Raw genomic sequence first — 16,527 nt, forward strand, 5'->3', positions numbered from 1 at the left:
TTGGGTGCAAACAGGGGTCTGGGGGGTGGGCAGGGGGGGGGGGTCTGAGTGGTGCTGTGGGCGATCAGGGGGCAGGGGAGGGGAAATCAGTGTGCTTGGGTGCAGACTAGGGTGGCTGCAGCCTGCTGTGGTGGTCCCTCAGACACTGGGACCACCAGGGCAGGAGGCAGCCTGTATAATACACTTTGTATGCGGTGATCCGGGTGCTAGTAACCCGCCGGCGCTTCCGAACGGCCGGCGGGTTACAGCGCAAGGGGGGCGGAGCCAGGCACCGGCGGCCGATCGCGTCACGAATGACGTTGCGCCGCCCATGCCCGTAAAAGGACCGCCGCCATTTGTCTATACGGCGGTCCTTGCGGGGTCCACTTCCCGGCCGCCAATTGTATATACGGCGGTCGGGAAGTGGTTAAAGTGGACCTGAACTCTTGCACAGGTTAAAAGGAAAACATAGTGAAATGCACCCTGTATGTATTTAGAGAGTTTAGCCTGTCTAATGCCCTCTTATCTATGTCTAATCACAAGTTGTAATCTGATCTCCTCCCGTGTCACATGACTGCCATGGCAGAGATGGCAGATAAGCTCATTTCAAAGCACAGGCTGTTAACAATAGGTCTGCTTCCATGAATCAGGAAGTAGAAACAGCGCAGATTTATTTTAGGATTTGTGTCAGCTGTAACAAATGTTTATTTGTTTATAGGTTATTATGCTGTTGTGTATCTTTTAGAGCAGAGAGGAGTTCTGAGTTCAGGTCCGCTTTAAGCACAGCAGAGCCCACAAACAGCCTGAGAACTTGGCCTTCACCACTGTGAGTACTGCCAGCGAGTTGTGCTGATTGGCTGAGACGGCTGGTTAGTTGAGTTCCGGATAACCGGGAGTCTACTGTATATTTACAAGTTTGAATTGTTTCTCTAAGTTCAGCATTAACTCTCACTTCGGTAGCCCTTCTTCAGGAGTGTCCATTCCATAACAAGGGTACAATATGGGCTGAATCTCTGTGTGGCGTCACAGCTATAGTAATACTCAGCAGGTTCCCCCCTGAAATAAAAGCCAGCACAGCACAGCCGTTACCTCTCGGTCCAGCTCCTTCACTTTGTTATTCAGCTGCTTCACTTTGGTTCTCTCGCTCTCCAGTTCCGCAGTGAGCTCACGGTTCTTTTTGGACAGTTCTACAATTTTAGTGGCGGCGACATCTCCTGCTATTCCGGCTGTCCCTGGAGAGGATACAGAAGAGGGAAACACATTGATTTACCTAAATGTTACAAGCGCTATGCTAAGCACAATCTACCTTTCTGTATCAGTGGGGGGGGGGGGGGGTTTTCCTTTTGCCTCTCTACAAAAATCCTTGGGTTACAGATTGCCCAGCAAGCTCCTGGTGAACCAGAACTCCTAGGAGTGTGTAAGGGGCTACAAAGGACCAAAAAGCCTCCTTACTAAAATGCTATGTAAAAGAGAATTGTACCTTCTTAAAACAGAAGGTATTTGCAATTATTTAGGTTGGAGTGAGCTCTGAGATGTCCCACAATGCATCACTGCTGTATATGCAAATAGTCTATTTGTTGTCCCTGAAAGCCGGCGTGATTCCGGTTCCCAATAACATAACTACATTCCAGATCTTTCCATGGATGTCATATTAACCGATAACTTAAGGTGGCCACACACAATATAATAAAATGATCTGATTTTTACAGCAATTCGATTCAAAAGAATACGATCTCCCGAAAAAATTGAAAGCTTTTTTTTCATTCGACAGAAAAATCCGATCGGATTTCCCGTTTTCGATTTTTATCGATCCGGAATGCCCGATATTTTTCTTCAATCTTTCTAAAGATTGTATGGTGTGTGGTAGATTGCCATTCTTAAATTAAACAGATATTTAAAAAACTGTATGGTGTGTGGCCACCTTTACAGTGATTAAAGCTAACACAGCTGTCTGCAAGATGTAACATGTATCGGCTATAGTCTTACTATAAACCAGCAGCTCTGTATGCCTGGCTTTCCAGGGACATAAGGGAACGATTCCAGTATTCCCTTACTGTCTTGAAGTGAAGTATTATTGGAGTAATTTCTTCCTTAAGCAGAATACTTGCAAATACCTTCTCTTTTAAAGGACAACTGTAGTGAGAGGTATATGGAGGCTGCCATATTTATTTCCTTTTAAACAATACCGGTTGCCTGGCAGCCCTGCTGATCTATTCGGCTGCAGTAGTGTATGAATAACACCAGAAACAAGCATGCAGCTAATCCTGTCAGATGTGACAATAATGTCACAAACATCTGATATGCTGCATGCTTGTTCAGGGGCTATGGCTAAAAAGTATTAGAGGCAGAGGATCAGCAGGATAACCATGCAACTTGTATTGCTTAAAAGGAAACAAATATGGCAGCCTCCATATCCCTCTCACTTTAGTTGTCCTCTAATAGGGCACTATGGCGAAAAACATAAAATACATATGTACACGTACATACAATTGTCCTAGTAAATGCACTGTCGTTTTGTAGGTTTTTTTTATTCGAATGTAACTGTCACTTACAGGAGGTATTGTAATCTGACAGCCCTGAACCTCTTATTGATAGGTTTTGGACTACTCCATATTCACTTGAGGAATTCTCAACGTGCGTAGACGTTTCTACACATATTAGATGGTTCTTGGCTGTAGGAGCCAGTCAGGGCTGCCTCTGCTATAAATCTAGTATGTGTATAGCGCCCACCTTTCCCAATGCTACCTTATGCGTTGCTTAGAGACCTGGAGTGGCGGATCATCTTGGCAGAGCGCAGGCTGAGGGCATTGTGTACCTTCTCTCCCCTATCACTTTATCATGCACTGTATGTCGTCCCTCCTCCCTGCTGCATAGCAACAGAACGCATTCATAGCCCCTAGACTAGCAGCACATCTGTATTGCAATCGGCTCTGAACTGTCACCCGGGGGATCAAGTCCCAGGCACTGCAGCTGGTAGTATGTCATCGTGAGTACGCATCTTAATTCTTTTTGCTGCAAATTTTATGCAGTTTGCAAATGGACCAATCCAACACAGCAAATTCATTGGATTGGTCATTTTCCAATCTGCATAAGATTTGCACCAACTATTCGTATCTCATTGCCCATCTCTAATCAGCACATATGAAGTTATGTGAAAGACGGCATCCTTGAAGCCCAATGCCTGAGTCATGCTTATTACGGGGCATGGAGCAGCAGTGTGAGCACAGAGCATTGAGCAGCAGTGTGCACAGATCATTGAGCAGCAGCATGTGTACAGAGCATGGAGCAGCAGCGAGTGTACAGAGCATGGAGCAGCAGCGAGTGTACAGAGCATGGAGCAGCAGCGTGTGTACAGAGCATGGAGCAGCAGCGTGTGTACAGAGCATGGCGCAGCAGCGTGTGTACAGAGCATGGAGCAGCAGCGTGTGTACAGAGCATGGAGCAGCAGTGTGTGTACAGAGCATGGAGCAGCAGTGTGTGTACAGAGCATGGAGCAGCAGCGTGTGTACAGAGCATGGAGCAGCAGCGTGTGTACAGAGCATGGAGCAGCAGCGTGTGTACAGAGCATGGAGCAGCAGCGTGTGTACAGCGCATGGAGCAGCAGTGTATTTTTACAGAGCATGGAGCAGCAGTGTGTTTACAGAGCATGCAGCAGCAGTGTATGTGTACAGAGCATGGAGCAGCAGTGTATGTGTACAGAGCATGGAGCAGCAGTGTGTGTACAGAGCATGGAGCAGCAGTGTGTGTACAGAGCATGGAGCAGCAGCGTGTGTGCAGAGCATGGAGCAACAGCGTGTGTACAGAGCATGGAGCAGCGGTGTGTGTACAGAGCATGGAGTAGCTCTGGGGAACTTAAAGGGATACTGTAGGGAGGTCGGGCGAAAATGAGTTTAAGTTACCTGGGGCTTCTAATGGTCACCCGCAGGCATCCTGTGCCCGCGCAGCCACTCACCGATGCTCCGGCCCCGCCTCCGGTTCACTTCTGGAATTTTAGACTTTAAAGTCTGAAAACCACTGTGCCTGTGTTGCCGTGTCCTCGCTCCCAATGACGTCACCAGGAGCGTACTACGCAGGCACAGACCATACTGGGCCTGCGCCGTGCGCTCCTGATGCCATCAGCGGGAGTGAGGACACGGCAACGCAGGCGCAGTGGTTTTCAGACTTTAAAATCTGAAATTCCAGAAGTGAGGCGGGGCCGGAGCATTGGGGAGTGGCTGCGTGGGCACAGGATGTCTGCGGGGGACCATTAGAAGCCCCGGGTAACTTCAACTCATTTTCCCCCGACCCCCCTACAGTGTCCCTTTAACAGAGTCAGGTATGAGCACAGCCCTGAGCCCTGCTGGGTGAATGCTTCACTTTCCCCTTCATTAGCAATGTCAGCTGTCCTCATTATTATCTGTATCCAAACTGCTCCTCATCGATCCCGTTGTCGATCGGGAGCACATCGAACATTTAGGAAATAATTGTCAGATCCTGTCAGTCGAACAGGAAATTGCATTATGTGTACCCAGCATGATGTCCTACCATATTATTATACTGTTTTGTGCGTGGCTGAGGGAGTCCTTTTAGGAATCCCCCCTTGAAAATCCTGGGTTTGCCCCTGTAAGAGGGGGAGGTGTCTATAGATGATAGATGCAGGGCAGTGATGAACTGCTCAGTACTAGCCCTGCTGTTTGTTTTCTCATTGTATTAGTCAGTAGCGCTTTCCTGGGCCTCTTTATAAAGTGGCAGTCTAAAGGCAGATCACCGTTTTTTTAGTTCCCGTTTTGAATCCATGCTTAGCTCTATATTCCACGTCCTCTCAGCCACCCTCACCGGCCAGGGCCAGCTTGTCGTCTTCCACTTTCCTCCGCAGGTGTCGGATCTCAAAGTCCTTCTCTTTCAGGAGTTTGTGCATTCGGCCATTTTCATCCCGCAGTTCCCGCAGCTGGACCTGGATCTGCTCATTCTCCTCCTCCAGGAGCCTGGAAGGAGGGAAATACACCACATTCACATCATCGGCCAGAGTAATCAGGCTTCCCCTTTACCAGCCATGCCTACAGTAGAGTCGGACTACAGCAAGATGATGAGGGCTGGAACCCACTAGAGCCATTTTTTGAGCGTTTAGGGAGCGTGATAAATCGCTAGCGATTTCCCTAAATGCTCTGCCAATGTAAATGGATGGTGCAAATTCCACAGAAGCGATTGCGATTAGCAAAATCGCAAACACAGGACATGCAGCATTTTGTTAGCGTTTGCGCTTCAATGTAAAGTATATAATCGCTGGCGTAATCGCTCATCAAAACCTGCTCTGAGCGATTTTGCTAGCGTTTTAAAGGTACTGTACACTGTAACAAAATTTAAATTAATTGAAAGGACCAATCAGACTTTAACCTCCCTGGCGGTACGCAGTTTATGAGGCTGCATCCGCGGGAGGGATTTTTTGAATAAAACATGTTTTAAACTTTGTAGCTAGCATTAGGCCCCCAAGTCCCCTGGCACCTATCTGCTGACCCCCGATCGCCGCCGGCAACACTCACCTGTCAGCGATCCCGCGAGAGCCGCAGCTTCCCAATTAGCTTCAGTCGTCGCTATGGTGACGATCGGACATGACGTCATCGACGTCATGCGCAGTCCCGATCCTCCCCATAGCGAAGCCTGCAGCTGATCGGGAGGTTGCGCCATCGCGGGATCCCTGGGGGGTACGTATTGCGGCGGGGATCGGGGGGAGAGAGGAGGCACTTGGGGGGCATAGATAGCTAGCCAAGCGCTAGCTGAAGACTACAGAACAAGTTTTATGAAAAAAAATCCTCCTGGGGCCATGCGATCCCCTGTGGCGGCTAACCTGACACTGTGTCGGGCTTACTGCCAGGAAGGTTAAAACGCTAATCGCTACACAACCGCTGGCAAATTGAAAACACTTTTTAAAATCACTCCCTAAAACGCTCATGAAATCGCTTACAAACTGCTCACACAAAACGCTAGCGATTGCGTTTTGTAGTGGGTTCCAGGCCTGAATGAGATGTAATCAGGTGTATAACAATAGCCCCCAGGACCTTCGGAATCAGAGGGAAGCCTAGGAACTATTGGGCCCACTCCTCCTGGGAGTGGCTGGATAGTGTACTGGTTAAAGGCTCTGCCTCTGACACAGGAGACCTGGGTTTGAATCTCTGCTTAGTAAGGCAGCACCTATTCAGCAGGAGAGCTTGGGCAAGACTCCCTAACACTGCTACTGCCTACTGAGTGCACCCTAGTGGCTGCAGCTCTGTCTTAACACTGTTACTGCCTTCACAGCGCTCCCTAGTGGCTGCAGCTCTGGCCTAACACTGCTACTGCCTATAGAGCGCCCCCTAGTGGCTGCAGCTCTGGCCTAACACTGCTACTGCCTACTTAGCGCTCCCTAGTGGCTGCAGCTCTGACCTAACACTGCACTGCCTACATAGCGCTCCCTAATGGCTGCAGCTCTGGCCTAACACTGCTACTGCCTACATAGCGCTCCCTAGTGGCTGCAGCTCTGGCCTAACACTGCTACTGCCTACATAGCGCTCCCTAGTGGCTGCAGCTCTGGCCTAACACTGCTACTGCCTACTTAGCGGTCCCTAGTGGCTGCAGCTCTGGCCTAACACTGCTACTGCCTACTTAGCGGTCCCTAGTGGCTGCAGCTCTGGCCTAACACTGCTACTGCCTATAGAGCGCCCCCTGGTGGCTGCAACTCTGGCCTAACACTGCTACTGCCTACTTAGCGCTCCCTAGTGGCTGCAGCTGTGGTCTAACACTGCTACTGCCTATAGAGCGCGTCCTAGTGGCTGCAGCTCTGGCCTAACACTGCTACTGCCTATAGAGCGCCCCCTAGTGGCTGCAACTCTGGCCTAACACTGCTACTGCCTACATAGCGCTCCCTAGTGGCTGCAGCTCTGGCCTAACACTGCTACTGCCTATAGAGCGTGCCCTAGTGGCTGCAGCTCTGACCTAACACTGCTACTGCCTACTTAGCGCTCCCTAGTGGCTGCAGCTCTGGCCTAACACTGCTACTGCCTATAGAGCGTGCCCTAGTGGCTGCAGCTCTGACCTAACACTGCTACTGCCTACATAGCGCTCCCCCTAGTGGCTGCAGCTCTGGCCTAACACTGCTACTGCCTATAGAGCGCCCCCTAGTGGCTGCAGCTCTGGCCTAACACTGCTACTGCCTACTTAGCGCTCCCCCTAGTGGCTGCAGCTCTGGCCTAACACTGCTATTGCCTATAGATCGCCCCCTAGTGGCTGCAGGTCTGACCTAACACTGCTACTGCCTACTTAGCGCTCCCTAGTGGCTGCAGCTCTGGCCTAACACTGCTACTGCCTATAGAGCGCTCCCTAGTGGCTGCAGCTCTGGCCTAACACTGCTACTGCCTATAGAGCGCACCCTAGTGGCTGCAGCTCTGGCCTAACACTGCTACTGCCTACTTAGCGCTCCCTAGTGGCTGCAGCTCTGACCTAACACTGCTACTGCCTACATAGCGCTCCCTAGTGGCTGCAGCTCTGGCCTAACACTGCTACTGCCTATAGAGTGCTCACTAGTGGCTGCAGCTCTGGCCTAACACTGCTACTGCCTATAGAGCGCGCCCTAGTGGCTGCAGCTCTGGTGCTTTGAGTCCACCAGGAGAAAAGCGCAATATAAATGTTCTGTGTCTGGTCTCTGTGTCTCCTCCCTTTTTCCAGAGCACAGCAGAGCTGTGTCAATAGATTTACCTGCTCACATTCACTTTTTGTCCCAGGTGATATTTTCACACTTTATCAATAAAATGCCTTTTGAAGGGAACCCGAGTAGAGAGGGATATGGAGGCTGCCATATTTATTTACTTTAAAATAATGCTAGTTGCCTGGCAGACCTGCTGATCTCTTTGGCTGCAGTAGTGCCCGAATCCCACACCTGAAACAAGCATGCAGCTAATCTTGCCAAATTTATGCCAGAATCATCTGCATGCCTGTTCAGGGGCTATGGCTAAAGGTATTAGAGGCAGAGGATCAGCAGGACTGCCAGGCAATCTGCATTGTTTAAAAAGAAATAAATATATCCCCCTCCAAATCTCTTCATTTGTCCTTTAAACATTACTTGTTTCCCTGGTGCTTCCATGGCAGCAGATTATGGGGCGGGGCCAGAACCCATCGTATGCTGCCAAATGGAAATGTACCAAGGAAGGAAAATTTCCGATAGGCAAGTATTAATTTTCCTGTTTTCCATTAAGACACTGTGTCCACGAGATGGCGCCAAAACCACACAGAACAAAGTATGCCATAGGTTGTATTGCCTACAGTTCAGTGATTCAAGCATAGCTATAGTCCTAAAACTAAAAAGTGTCCAAACAATTGAATTGCCGTCATTGATCAGAAATATAATAGTGGCCAGTAAACTGGACAGTGTTTGGCTCCGGAACAGGAAAAAAGGGTGCCAGGTGCCCATTATAAACCTGCGATCTGAGACAAAGGGAAATTTGGGCGCACGGAGGTGCCCGATAAAATTGTGGGTGCCAAGGCTTTCATATATGCAAGTTGCGGCATTAAGTGCAGGTGTGGATGTAGTATTAAGTATAAGAATATTACTATATAATAATACTATTATAATACATATATTAATGCTGTTGAAATGAAGTAGTAGAATATTGGTAATTATACTAATATTCTACTAGCGCCAATCCCCCACACCCTTTTGTCCAGGTGCCTTCTTTACATGGATGCATTTGGCTCACCCAAATTTTTGGAGACACAGGCTTGGGGAGTGAGAGGTGGAAAATAAGCCATCAAGTCATTTTAGAGGAAACCTGCAGTAAACATACCTGGGACTCCTGCCAGCCCCCTGCAGCCGCCCTGTGCCCGCGCCGTCACTGAAATGATCCTCCAGCCCCCCGCCGCAGCTCCATTTCAATTTCAACTGTTGGCGGCACTGTGCCTTTGTGACTGCGTGTGTCTTCGTTGGCGCTCCCATTACCAGGAGCGTCCTGCGCAGTACAAGGTTTTCTCCCGGCGGCGGGAGTGCGAACAAAGTGAATTTTTAGGAGCATTTCAAGGAGCATGTTTATTTCAGGATGAATAACAAGCAGTGGCGTACCTACCATAGAGCTGTAGGTACTCACAGCCCCGGGTGTAGCTAGCGGTGCCACTGTGGTGCTCAGACACTGTGTTCTTCCACCTGCGACCTCTTATAGTTTGGGCAACATTCGGGAAAATAGCAGCAGGCAGTGCAGGAGACTGTACTACTTCCTGCACTAGATGGACACCCCTCCCCATTCCTGTCCCGTTGGCAATGCTCCATGCAATTTAGATTAGCTTGAGTTGCAGGTAATCATATCTCTTTTCCCAGTTCCCCCTCACACCCTGTTGTCTTCCCCCACGACCCTTTCCACTTTTAAGATGTTAGTGGCTTCTTTTAACAGCATGTCCCTGCCAAACAGCACTGGTGATGTCTGCAGTCCTGGTGAGAGGTCTTCCTGCCATTTCTCCTCCCTCACCAGGCTCTCAGTCTTGTGCCACTACCATTTTATCCCCCACCCCTCCTCATATGCATCCCCCTCTTTCGTATGTCCCCCTTTTCTGACTGTCCTTAGAGGAGCTCATAATCTAATCGTACCATATTCATAGTCTAATTTTTATTATAATTGTGTATTTATGTAGCACTGACATCTTATGCAGCACTGTATAGAGTGCAGAGTTTCATAACGGTTAGCTCCGTCCACATCCTGACGACTCCTTATCCCCTATCCCCTTTTTTTTTGTGTGTGTGGGGGGGGGGGGGGGGGGGGGGGAAGGTAGGGGGCGCGATCGTTGCTGAAATAGAGATGCATTTTTCAAAAATGTTTGCTTTGACAAAGACATTGTTACTGCAGTGAACCTGACTCATGGCTGCATAATGAGATTCTTCTCCTCTGGCCAAAGTAATGCAGCTGTTTTAACCCTTTTTGAACTTGCCCACCTTCCACGTTAAATCAAAGTAAAAAGTATTACTATTTACAAATAAAACAAAAGTACAAGACAAGACCCAGAACATTTATATCGTGCTTTTCCTGGCAGACTCAAACACTATGCGTGCTCTATAGGCAGTAGCAGTGTTAGGGAGTCTTGTCCAAGGTCTCCCACTTAAAGAGACACTGAAGCGAAAAAAAATGATGATATTATGATTTGTATGTGTAGTACAGCTAAGAAATAAAACATTAAGATCAGATATATCAGTCTAATTGTTTCCAGTACAGGAAGAGTTAAGAAACTCTAGTTGTTATCTCTATGCAAAAAAGCCATTAATCTCTACGACTTTCAAAGTCGTGGAGAGGGCTGTTATCTGACTTTTATTATCTCAACTGTAAGTGAACTAATTACTTTTTCTCTGCTAGAGGAGAGGTCATTAGTTCACAGACTGCTCTGAAAGAATCATTTTGAATGCTGAGTGTTGTGTAATCTGCACATATTATAGAATGATGCAATGTTAGAAAACACACTATATACCTGAAAATAAAAGTATGAGAATATTTTCTTTGCTGCTAATCTTCTAGTAATTATTCATAGTACACAACCAATTCACTAGATCATATATTTTTTTTCGCTTCAGTGTCTCTTTAATAGGTGCAGCTTATTGAACAGGAAGAGCCCAAATTCAAACCCTGGTCACCTGTGTCAGAGGCAGAGCCCTTAAAGGAAAACTTAAGTCAAAAATAAAAAAATGATATTTACTCACCTGGGGCATCCCTCAGCCCCCGAAGCTGGTTGGTGCCCTCGCAGCCCCGCTCCAATCCTCCTGTCCCCACCGGCGGCTACTTCCGGGATCGGCGACAGCCGCCGACAGGCTGGGAACGCGGCTGATTTTCCGCGTTCCCAGCCGCCATATCACCCTCTATGCTGCTATAGCGTATATGTTATACGCTATAGCAGCATAGAGGGTGATATAGCGGCATGGTGTTGGTGATTTCTCTTGTAATATGACTTGTTTGGAAAAAGAAACTTTACTTATTTATATAAAGATGTTTATGGACTGGAATAATAACAAAGACTTGTAGTGTGTGTGGGGCCCTTATGTTTTATAAATCCCAGTCACATTGAGCAGTCACTGAATGGTCACCTTTTGTCCAGGTCACTGGAGCAGTCTCTGTCCAGTTGCAGCAGATTGAGTTTATCATCCACTCCAAACGCGTCGGCCTTCTTCTGCTCGTGCTCCACCTGCTTCTCTTTCCTCCTCTCCACCAACCTCTGCAGTCGCTTCTGCTGCTGCTCTTGCAGAGCCTTGAACTGCTGCCGCAGATTTTCATTCACCGTCTCGTCTGAATCCATGATGAGCTGTAAGACAAGATTCATCAGCCTGGAGTCACTAAGGTACCTTTCTCCATGGAAGGCTGAAGGGGGTGAATTCACCGACTGTCAGCCGCTCCTGTGCACAAGCCAGACACCTTCTAGCAGTCTGCATGGGCATTGGAAAGGAAGCCTCCCTATAGAGTCACATCTAAGTGCAGCCACAGCTGTGTGTCAAATAATGACCAGCGTGGAGTTAGCAAACGCTGCCATTCAGCTACATGACACTGCAGCCGACAAACCTGGAGGTTAAACTGCCAGACAAGCGCGTAGCTCCCCCATCTGTGGGAAACCAGCCTAATTCCTCCACAAGATTCAGAGGATGGCATCCAAACACATCAGGGCCTTCTGCCAGAAGATGCATTAACACAGAAGTGATAAAATGTGTCATCTTCAAGGGAACTAAGCACCCTTTCTTTCACTGGAATTTTTACCCCTTGAATCCGACAATGTGAACAAGGCCTTACTTAAGGGTGTCTCACGGCATGGTTTCTGCGCTACTCACCGATATGCGGGCGGTTTACTTTTAGGTTTTACAGTAGGACGTTGCGTTTTAGGGGACGTTATGGTCACATAACGTGCCCCTAACGCAACGCCTGGTGCTCTCTGATGTGGACGTCAGAGTGAGCCGCGTTGTGCAGCTCACTCTGGCGTCCGTGATGCCGTGATACGTACTCTTGGACGCATGCGGCATCACGTGGTCCTGCCTGGCCAATCGCCGCACAGTGCGGCCGCTCCAGGAAGTAAACACTGCACGTCACTGAGTGCAGTGAATATTAATTAGTCATGTGCCTAGCCGCTCTCCGCTCCTCCCCAACATTACTGAGCATGTGCAAGCAGTCTAACGCGGCTCTGCCGCTTATAAAGTACTGCATGCAGTACGTTGTCTTATGGCGCAGCGTTACTAAGTAACGCAACGTGGGCACTGTGAACAGCCTATTGATTTTTCATTGCTGTGCGGTGGGGTGCGTTACAGGCTGCTCTAACGTGCGCCTGTAACGTCCCACTGTGAAACCAGCCTTAGACCATGCGGCTTATGTCATGCCCAGGTCCGGCTGGACTATGTACATTCACTTTAGTACTGGGTACTCACATTCACATTTAGCAGCCATGCTGATTTAGTTCATCGGTCTGCTTATTCGTGGAGCCTCATTCATGTATTGATACTAAGCACTTGTATATTGTTATTACTAAGGCTAAGGCCCCGTTCACACTGCACGCGTTTCCAGCCGCGTTTTAGAAAGGCGTGCAGGTGGCCGACACGCATGACATCAGACATTGCATAGAGTGTAATGTCTGATGTTCACACTGCATGCGTTCCGGACCTGTGCGGTCCGGGAACGCATGCTGCACGCATTTTTTGCAAAAACGCGTGGCTGTCCCATTCACTTTTCAGTGATGGGATCAGCCACGCAACGCATACAAACGCGGATGGCGTGCGTTCGTACGCGTTGCGTTTCGCGTGTGTGCCCGTCCGCGTTTGTAATGTGAACGAGGCCTTAATTAAGAACCACCACTTTGCTCATATATCTTACACCTCAAGTGTGTTTTGTGCAGGGCTGTGGAGTCGGTCCAAAAATCCACCGACTCCGACTCCTCAGTTTAGGATTCCACCGACTCCGACTCCACGACTCCTCTAATTTGCATATTACAATTTTGTTGATTAAAAGTATGTAACATGAAATTCGTCTCTTAACTGCCAACGCTTAGGAATTTTACAAGACGACTGAAGTGAGAAGGATATGTAGACTACTATATTTATTCCCTTTAGACTAAAACTAGTCCTTGGTAAGAGTACTTGTAAAAGGTACAAACCGGAACAAAGAACATCTATCAGGCCCTAGGCAATGTAAGTGTGGGTACATGTAAGAATGATGTGCAGGTACTCTGCAGGGGAATGAGGAGATTGTAAACAGACAACACCTCTGTGTTAAATGTGCACAGCATTCTCAGTGGATTCCCTGCAGCTCTGTGGGGAGTGCATATGTATAGTACTACTGTGTAACAAAGTAAACCTGAGACAGATGAAATTAAAGTTTTATACATACCTGGGGCTTCCTCCAGCCGCCTTCAGGATAATCAGTCCCTCGTTGTCCTCCTCCACCACCTGGATCTTCTGCTATGAGTCCAGGTACTTGAGCCAGTCGGGCGTAGTGCGCATGCACACACTCCGCCGCCAGGAGCATACTACACCTGTGCAGCACTATTGCGCAGGTGCAGAATGTTCCTGGCTGTGGGAGCGGCATGCGGACGGACAGCGCTGACTGGCTGAATTACCAGGACTCATAGCAGAAGATCCGGGTGGTGGAGGACAGCGAGGGACTGATTAGCCTGAAGGGGGCTGGAGGAAGCCCCAGGTATGTATAAAACTTTACTTTTCATCCGTCTCAGTTACCCTTTAATTTGTAGTCACCAAACCAAATTTTAACAACATATCAAATTATTTGATTTCATCAGCAAAGGGAGTGCATACATTTGCATAAATCAGAATCAATGCAGAATTATTTCCATCTCGTTGACCATCTCTATTAGTGACACAGCTACACATCAGGCTTTATTCTTACAGCATAGATGTTATTTAGTATATATAAGAGATTCCTGTGTACACATCATATATACAGTCACAATCAGATATGTATATCTGACCTTAAAAATACGGGGACTGCTTTATTGCAGCAGCACAAGTAACTAATTTTGATTGGTTTATTTCATTTTTGTGGACTAAGCACAGCTATTACTGTATATATACATTATTTTTAATGACTATTATCTGAGAAATAGAACATTTTATCATATTTTCTATTTTAATTACAGTTACAAATTCATTAGGAGTCGGAGTCGGTGCATTTTTTCCCGACTCCGACTCCAGGCACCCAAAATTGCCCGACTCCACGACTCCGACTCCACGACTCCGACTCCACAGCCCTGATATATACAGTCACAATCAGATATGTATATCTGACTTTAAAAATACGGGGACTGCTTTATTGAAGCAGCACAAGTAACTAATTTTGATTGGTTTATTTCATTTTTGTAGACTAAGCACAGCTATTACTGTATATATACTGTATATATATATGTATTATTATTGAGCACTGGTCACTTTTGTTTGTGATATTTGGACTTTGTCAGTGTTTCATGGTTGCTGTACCGTTACAGATCTCCCCATGCATTATAGTGTATATTCATGCAGGCTCATGGCCGAGACCTAAGGCAGTGTTCTCCCCAGGCTCTTTTAGCCGGGTGCTCCACCCGGCTAGATTTGGTGACCACCCGGCTGTCATCGGCTCACCTCCTATGCTGTAAGCAGAGTTGCCCTGCATTTTCATCTCAACCCACCCGGCTACTTTTTCATGCCACCCGGCTACTATTTCATGCCACCCGGCTGGAAAAAAATTCTGGGGAGAACACTGCCTAAGGATTGAGTTTACTATATCCAGATGTTTACTATGTCAGGATTAGTCATGCATTATATATTCTTGCAGGCTCATGGCCGGGACCCAGGGCCGGCTCAAGTAGCAATTGGGCCCTAGGGCAAAATTAGCCTGGGGGCCCCCCAACAGAAATCTCCCCCGACCAAAAAGCGTCATAAGGGGCCCTTTGTTGCAGCCAAATTTCCCTCCTAGACCCCTGAGCTGGCTGCTGACCTTCCCCCAATCACCTTCCAACTTAACTGTGCTCCCTAGGACCTCTGCAGTGTCTGTCAGTGTGGTGTCTCACCTGCCCGCCAGCACAGATGAGACGCTACTCCAGTGTTGCCAACTCATCCCTTTAATTACTGACACATATGAATTATACAGGTTTTGTGGCTAGGTAGATGCAGTTAAGGCACTGATTATGTGTAAGTAGCTCCAGAACCTGTATAACTTAGATGTGTCAGTAATTAAAGGGATGAGTTGGCAACACTGCGCTACTCTGCCAAAGACTCTGCAGAGTCCCTGGGGAGCAATAGTTAAGATTAACACCTTGGGGGCCCCTACAGGCTCTGGGGCCCTGGGGCAATTGCCCATTTTTTCCTATGGTAGCTCCAGCCCTGCCGGGACCTAAGGATTGAGTTTACTATATCCAGATGTTTACTATGTCAGGAGGATTGGTCTTACATTGTATATTGTTACAGGGACCTGAGGACTGAGTTTACGATATCAGAGGTTATAAGGAGATTGTACTGTAGTCCAGTATTATTATTAGAATTATTGTTAAAGATAATAATAATAAGTACTACGGCAGAAATAATATCAATAATATGAATAATAATTGCAGAATTAATAGAAATAAGAGCATTATTAATAATTGTCATCATCAGCTTACATGTTACTTTTACATTGCAGAATAAGAAATAATACGATATAAAAGTAAATCCACGTGGGGATGATGATTATATTATTATGAGTAGATAGAAGCAGGAATAATAGCACTACAACAATCACTAATAATAATCATGTGATAATCCTCATGGATTGATGCGTCTCCCTGCATATTATTATTCTCCAGGCAGGCCTGCCGCTCACCCCTCCCCCAGGCTGGGCACGCTGCGCCCTGTAGTCCTCCTCCCTCAGGCTGGGCACGCTGAGTCCTGTAGTCCTCCTCCCTCAGGTATCGGTGGAGGAGAGGGAGGGCCGCACGCGTCTCTCCCCCGGTCACTCAACGCTTCCCCCCGGTCACACGGAGCTCTCCTGCACCGCTAGACGCGTCACCTTGGCAACCGGCGCCATGGAAACGGCGCGCACGTGACGGCATCACCCTGCGCTCGTCACGTGACCCGGGGGTGCTTGTCACAATCACAGTGCTTTGTGCGCATGCGCGACATACACAGCCGCGGCTCCAATCTATAATGTGAGAGCTGCTGCGCCAAACCAGGCTGTCTCCGCTCTAGGATTCGGTTTCATACATAATAGTTATGCAATATAATGAGCTCTATCTATTGTGTGAGGCGCAGCAGTGATATTTCATAGCTTAAAGAGGAACTCCAGTGAACATTTTAGTGTTGGCAGGTGATGTAGCTGCTGCTGCTGCATGATTTTTGGCAGTTGGAACAGCTATTTTCCACAATGCAACAAGGTTCACAGACAGCAAAGCCAAAAAATAGTATGTACTTTTCTTGTGGGAGGGGTTTCACCAAAATATCAGTCATACAGTGCCCCCTGATGGTCTGTTTGTGAAAAGGAATAGATTTATCATGTAAAAGGGGGTATCAGCTACTGATTGGGATAATGTTCAATTTTTGGTCGGAGTTTCTCTTTAAAGAGTAACTGTCAGGCT

At 47.8% G+C, this 16,527-nt stretch overlaps 1 protein-coding gene across 3 annotated transcripts in view; it reads right to left on the reverse strand.

Moving 5' to 3' along the window:
• Positions 1 to 15,980, reverse strand: part of CCDC13 (coiled-coil domain containing 13) — a 65,709-nt gene extending 49,729 nt beyond the window's left edge. For all 3 annotated transcript variants that reach the window (XM_068235134.1, XM_068235133.1, XM_068235131.1), the window contains exons 1-4: positions 15,777 to 15,980; positions 11,042 to 11,256; positions 4,795 to 4,943; positions 1,069 to 1,211 (exon numbers count right to left, since the gene is read on the reverse strand). In XM_068235134.1, the coding sequence (XP_068091235.1) occupies positions 1,069 to 1,211; positions 4,795 to 4,943; positions 11,042 to 11,250 (501 nt within the window). In that variant the 5' untranslated portion in view covers positions 11,251 to 11,256; positions 15,777 to 15,980. The remainder of the gene's footprint in view (positions 1 to 1,068; positions 1,212 to 4,794; positions 4,944 to 11,041; positions 11,257 to 15,776) is intronic.
• Between the last annotated feature and the right edge of the window lie 547 nt (positions 15,981 to 16,527).

The sequence above is a fragment of the Hyperolius riggenbachi genome, chromosome 5 (assembly GCF_040937935.1).
Source record: "Hyperolius riggenbachi isolate aHypRig1 chromosome 5, aHypRig1.pri, whole genome shotgun sequence".
Classification (NCBI taxonomy): Eukaryota; Metazoa; Chordata; class Amphibia; order Anura; family Hyperoliidae; genus Hyperolius; species Hyperolius riggenbachi.